Below are 6,411 nucleotides of genomic sequence, written 5' to 3'. Positions count from 1 at the left end.
CACCTACAGTGTCAGCTACCTGGGGGGCTGAGGTGGGAGGACAGCGTAAGCCCAGAAGTTCAAGGCTGCAGTGAGCCATGATTGTGCCACTGCACTTCATTCAGCCTGGGCAACACAGCAAGACCCTGTCTGTTTAAAAAAAAAAAAATCAGGACAAAAATTGAAGTTGAAGCTATTTTGGCCATTAATTTAATACTTTATTTATCCTGAGAGAAAAACTGCCCCTGTTTTACGTTAGAGCAATGCTTCCACATGGCAACACGTTCAATTGCGTTTTTCCCAAACCATGTTACTTTCCAAACGATTAAAAGTAGTCGTGAAGGATGGTCACACTTTACAAAAAGTGTAATTATAGAGTCGACTCCATCTCAGTCATTGGCCCATTCCTGGTAAACTGACAAGTAGCTGTGGTGGCTTCCAGCAGCCTGTTACAAGTTATCAAGTCAGTATGAGTGTTGGGGGATGGAAGCTCTTGAAAAAACGGTGCTGACGCCCCAAGGAGTAGCAAAGTGTATCATGAACCGTCCTGAGCTGACTCGGTAAGGACTCAACAGAGAAGGACACTTCATTTACTTCCCTGACAACTGCAATAAAATTTAGAGCTAGCGGAGGGATGCTGCCTGGGCAACGGAAATAAATGTGTTGTAACATGAAACGGTCCCAATCAAGCAAGTCGGGGCCCCCTCGCTATCGCCGACAGTCCAGAGCAAGGAAGTACAGAGCAGTCCTGAACCTCAGTTTTCTGCAAACCAGAGGCTTGCCACTTTTCTGCAAACCAGAGGCTTGCTACTGAGCCCAGGTGACCCGAAAGCTGCAGAAAAGAGAGGTTGTGCCTGGCACACGGAGGCCGCCTCGCCAGCCTGTGCTCCTGATCCTGCGCCTGCCGCCCCGGACTCACCTGGCCCCGGGCCCTGCGGGTCCTTCAGCTGAGCCTTGAACCGCACACCCGTGAGCTCTTCTTTGCGGGCCCGCTTGGCTGCGCCCGCGGAGGAAGCCGCGCCGTCCTGGCCGCTCGAGGCCTTCCTCTTGGAGACCCCCATGGCCGACAGGGCGGAAGCGCGACGGAAACGACACACCTGAGGGGTCCCGGCAGCAGCAACAGCACAGACACTCGACACGCGCTTCAGGACCACATGGGCCAGGAAGGGGTGGGGATAGCGGAAGAGGCGGGGCTCGGGGAAACGCAGGCGGAAGGCGCAGGCCCGCGGGAGGCCGGGACCGGCGGAAGGGGCGTGGCCTGTGGAAGGGGTAGGCCGGCGGGAATCCAGAGTCGTGGGTCTCCCTGTGAGTTTCCTGTCCCGGTTGGCTCGGTCGCGGCATGGGGCGAGCGGACACTCCACGACACTCCCCTCCCCCGGCTGCGGGGTTTGGGGTCCACTGGGGCGCGCTCCTGATCCCGGTGGCTCTCTCCGGTGCTCTTGGCAGGAAGAACTCCCAGACCTTTCACTCCTGGCCCGGCCGGTCCGCGAAGACACGTGCCCCGGCGCATACAAGCAGCACAATGAGTAGTTCTTGACCCGAGGTCGCCCTGACGGTGTCGCATGAAGAGCTTGCTTCACACACACAAACAGGATTCGATACTTTGCCAATTCGAGACCCGGGTGGCTGGCAGGGAAGGCGGATTCGCCTTGGCTAGGTGCCGGGCAGGTCCCCCTCTGCGGGTGCCCCTGACTTCGACCCCTAGCTTATGTCACAGCCCGAACCAGATCGACTGGTCTGGTAGGATGTCACTCCAGACTGTCCTCCACCCCAGACTTCCCCAAACGGATGGGCTCTTTGTGCCGTGCAGGGTGGGAGAAGACCAAACGAAGTAACATCTGTAAAACCCCTTCCTGGACAGCATAAGGCCTCCACATCTAAGTTCCTGCCATTAAAATGGAGACAGCAAAGCCAACCCTATCCAGTCTTTGGGACTGTTATGAACAGAAAATGATGCAATGTATGAAAAACTGCTTTAACGAGGAAAACAATACAGTGTGTTTTTGGAAGATGTTATTGACTTGTGAACCGCATTAAATGCTCTGAAATAAAATGAAAGTAAAAATGAATAAGTAAAAACTGGCTGGTACATATTTTAATACGACTTCATCAATACTTGGGTATGTGTCCAAATAAATCATGAACCAGCGCATTAGATAAGTAACTTGGTGATTACTGAAATTCTCCATCAGGTTGTCCTCTAGTCTAAGAAAATAGTGTTTCATATTCTGTAAGCAGATATGTTTTGAACATCTGAGGATGTGGCCTTTTGTGGCCTGTTGGGGTTGTAGAGTTTCTGGTAGAAAAAGCATGTGTGTTGACGCTGAGCCTCTGTCCTGACAAGATTATTGTGCTTGTGGAGATGTCTGTTGTAGGCAGGTCAGAGACAGGGTGTCACCCCCAGCAGATATGAGCTAATACAGCAGTATTGACAGGGGGATATGCTCAAAAAGTCATCTGTAAAAGGCAGCACTCACTAGTGAATACAGACTTAATTCTGATTGATTATCCACACTGGTCCTCTTTGGTTAATTGCTAACCACCAACTTTGTTTTCTGCCATGGTGGTCCCAACCAAAGAGTTATCAGAGAGTTCAGAAACAGTCAAAAGCCCTGAGTTTGGTTTCTGCCTGTGTGATCTTGGTCAAATGACCATCTCTCTGCGCTGGTTTGCTTTACAAACAATTAAGAGCATGAGAAACTTCCCAGGATTATCCAGCTAGTAACTGGTGGAGCCAGGACTCACCCAGTGTATCCTAGTCCCAAATTGAAAACAAAGAAACAGAAGTTGGCAGTGCCCATTTACAGCCTTAGCCAGAGATGTGTGTGATGGCAAGTGTGGCTCAGAAGTGCATTTTGATGCTTTAGACTAAGTTAATGCCATGAAGCATTGATGTTGGGTTAACCCTTTGTTCGGTTATGAGGCTCACCAACCTCTGGATAGTGACTTGGCTTTCCATATCAAAGCTTTGCATTATTTGCCTCCAGGAGCATTCTGGTTTGTTGCAGACTATGTGGTACTGCTCCTAGGACATTGTAAGCCGAGGAAAAAAGCTGAGGGCTTTTGTACTTGTTCTCTGTCTTTGAAACTCTTTGCCCAGAGCTCAAGTGGCTCATATAGTCACTTCATGTGGACTTTTCCTGTTCACACCTCACTCTCTGTCTCCTGACCTTTCTTGATTGGGCCTATTTCATAAAGACACTAATTCCATCTGAGGGCTCCCCCCTCATGGGCTAATCACCTCACAAAAGGCCCCCCACCACCAAATAATATCACATTGGGGATGGGGTTTCAACATAGTGAATTTGAGGGGGACACAAACATTCAAACCATAGCACTTTCCCAACGTGAAGATGATTTTTCAGTTAAGTTCTAACAATCTTTTCAGAAACAGATAATTCTCACCTTGTGCAGTTTGTTCCACAAAGTAAAAAATAAAGTATCCCAACATCTTTTACGAGCCTCATATAACCTTAAATACAGAACAAGCTAAGGATAATACAAAGTATGAAAATGATGAACTTATTTCAAGTATGGATATAAATGTGTGTAAATAGAATATTAGCTAACTGAATACAAAGCTGCACTTGAAAAAAAACACACAAGAAATACAAGGAAATAATATCTTGCTTATATAACTCACCACAATAATGGATTAAAGGAGAAAAATCCATTATGATTTCAATAGATGGAAAAAGACATTTGAAAAAATACCTATCTATGATTTTAAAAATTCACATAAAACTAGGAATAGAAGGACTTTCCTTAACTTGGTAAAGATTATATACCAAAACCCTGAAGCAACCATCATGAACAATGGGAAAACTTTACATGCCCTTGAATTATAACTGGGAACAATAGGAAAAACAGGGATGTCCACCATGCTACTATCTATTACGAGAGGTCATGGCTAGTGAAATAAGGCAAGACAAAGAAATAAGAAATGAAACTGTCATCTAATTGGAGAATTCAACAGAAATGCAAACTAAATAAGAGTTTAGCAAGGTTGTCAGACATAAAATCAGTTACCAAAATTGGTAGCATTACCTCTACATTAGCAATAGCTAATTTATATATGTAGGAGAAGCTGGGTATGGTGGCTCATGCCTGTAATCCCAGCGCTTTGGAAGACTGAGGTGGGAGGATCACTTGAGCTCAGGAGCAACATAGTGGGACCTTGTCTCTCCAAAAAAAAAGAAAAAAAAATTTAAGTAGCAGGGTATGGTGGTGCATATCTGTAGTCCCAACTAATCAGGATGCCAAGGTGTGAGGATTGCTTGAGCCCAGAACACTGAGGCTACAGTGAGCTGGATTGCCCCACTGCACTCCAGCCAAGGCAACAGAGGGAGACCCTGTCTCAAAAAATAAAATAAATATAAAACAAAAATAAATAAATACGTGATAGAAAACAAAGCACCATTTAGAAAGAATGGAGCGATGTCAAAGTGTCATAGGAACCAACTTGAAAGAACTCCCACTGGAACAGTTTTGGTGACAAAATGAATAATATAGCATTGGATCATAACCTAGGGTAAAAAGTAAACATATGTAAGTCTACACTGATATAAAAAATGATGATCACCAGGCATGGTGGCTCATGCCTGTAATCCTAGCACCTTGGGAGGCTGAGGCAAGAGGATCACTGGAACCCGGGAGTATGGGTCCAGCCTGGGCAACAGTTTAGTAAGACCCCATCTCTAAAAGAAATAATAATAATAATAAAATAAAAATAAATTGGTTGCTAAGTAAATAAATGGGGGAGAAGAGATAAATCTTCCTTACAAAAGTAATCCAAATAATATATGTAGATACGTCCCACTTCAAGAGGTGGAGCTTAATTCAAATACTCCTCGGCACTTCCCCAGTGTAGGTTTAGTGACTTACTTCTAAAGACTGGAATATGAAAAGGGAAAAATGATAACTCTATAATAGAGAAGCAAGGCAAACACTACCTTATCCAAGGGATCAAAGTTAATGTCATGTATATGCTGTTAGATGTACATAAATCAAGTTACTCTTATGTACCCTTGATGTGATGTGTGATGAAGATGCTTTGCCTCTGTATATCCTTTCTGAAACCCATAATCCCAGTCCAGTTGTGTGGAAAACATCAGACAAACCCAAATTGAGGGACAGTCTAAAAAGTACATGAGCAGTACCCTTTAAAACTGTCGCGGTCATGAAAAGCAATGAAGAACTGAAACACGACTACAGACCAGATGTGATGGGAGACTCAACGATAAAATGCACTTTGGTACCCTGGACTGGACCCTGAAGCAGAAAAAGGCCACAAGGGGAAAAATTAGTACAGCGCAAATAAAATAAAGTCAGGCATTTAGTTAATAGTAACGTCCCAATGCTGCTTGCTTAGTTGGCAAATGCACCCTACAACTGTCAGAAATGCAAAACATTAGATGAAACTGGCTGAGAGTATATGGAATTTTTTCAAATGTTCTGCAAATCTAGAATCATTTCAAAATAAAAAGTGTAGTCAAGGCTGGGCATGGTGGCTCACACCTGTAATCCCAGCACTTTGGGAGGCCGAGGTGGATAGATCACTTGAGGTCAGGAGTTCGAGACTAGCCTGGCCAACATGACAAAACCCTGTCTCAACTAAAAGTACAAAAAGTAGCTGGGCGTGGTGGCATACGCCTGTAACCCCAACTACTGGGGAGGCTGAGACAGGGGAATCGCTTTAACCCAGGAGGTGGAGGTTGTAGTGAGCCAAGATCATGTCACTGCACTCCAGCCTGGGCAACCGAACAAGACCCTGTCTAAGAAAGAAAGAAAGAAAGAGAGAGAGAGAGAAAAAGAGAGAGAGAGAGAGAGAGAAAGAAAGAAAGAGAGAGAGAGAAAGAGAGAAAGAGAGAGAGAAAGAAAGAAAGAAAGAAAGAAAGAAAGAAAGAAAGAAAGAAAGAAAGAGGAAGGAAGGAAGGAGAAAGAAAGAAAGAAAGAAAGAAAGAAAGAAAGAAAGAAAGAAAGAAAGAAAGAAAGAAAGAAGGAAGGAAAGAAAAGTGTAGTTAAAACAAAGACCTATAGATAGGAACTTTTTATTTTTAATTTTGAAACAGCTTTATTAAGGTAAAAATGAGAGTGTGGTATCCAATCTGATTTCAAGGTTGAAGAAATAGTGACATGTCCAACCGGCACACACCCCATTCAAAAGTATTGGTGCTTATTTAAGAATAAAGGAGGGCTGGGCATGGTGGCTCACACCTCTAATCCCACCCAGCACTTTGGGAGGCCAAGGTGGGCAGATCATCTATGATCAGGAGAGTCAGCCTGGCCAACATGGTGAAACCCCATCTCTATTAAAAATACAAAAGTTAGCTGGGAGTGGTGGCAAGTACCTGTAGTCTCCCTCTGTCTCCCAGGCTAGAGTGCAATGGTGTGATCCCTGCACTCCCAGGCTAGAGTGCAATGGTGTGATCC

The 6,411-nt window shown here is 45.0% G+C and overlaps 1 protein-coding gene across 1 annotated transcript in view; it reads right to left on the bottom strand.

Moving 5' to 3' along the window:
• Positions 1–1,137, bottom strand: part of URB1 (URB1 ribosome biogenesis 1 homolog (S. cerevisiae)) — an 82,535-nt gene extending 81,398 nt beyond the window's left edge. The window contains exon 1 of the mRNA XM_011989048.1: positions 899–1,137. Within this exon, the coding sequence (XP_011844438.1) occupies positions 899–1,040 (142 nt within the window). The 5' untranslated portion in view covers positions 1,041–1,137. The remainder of the gene's footprint in view (positions 1–898) is intronic.
• Between the last annotated feature and the right edge of the window lie 5,274 nt (positions 1,138–6,411).

This window comes from Mandrillus leucophaeus, unplaced genomic scaffold (assembly GCF_000951045.1).
Source record: "Mandrillus leucophaeus isolate KB7577 unplaced genomic scaffold, Mleu.le_1.0 Scaffold345, whole genome shotgun sequence".
NCBI classification, from domain to species: Eukaryota; Metazoa; Chordata; class Mammalia; order Primates; family Cercopithecidae; genus Mandrillus; species Mandrillus leucophaeus.
The sequence above is the reverse complement of the archived record's forward strand: the minus strand, read 5'-3'. Positions and strand labels throughout refer to the sequence as shown.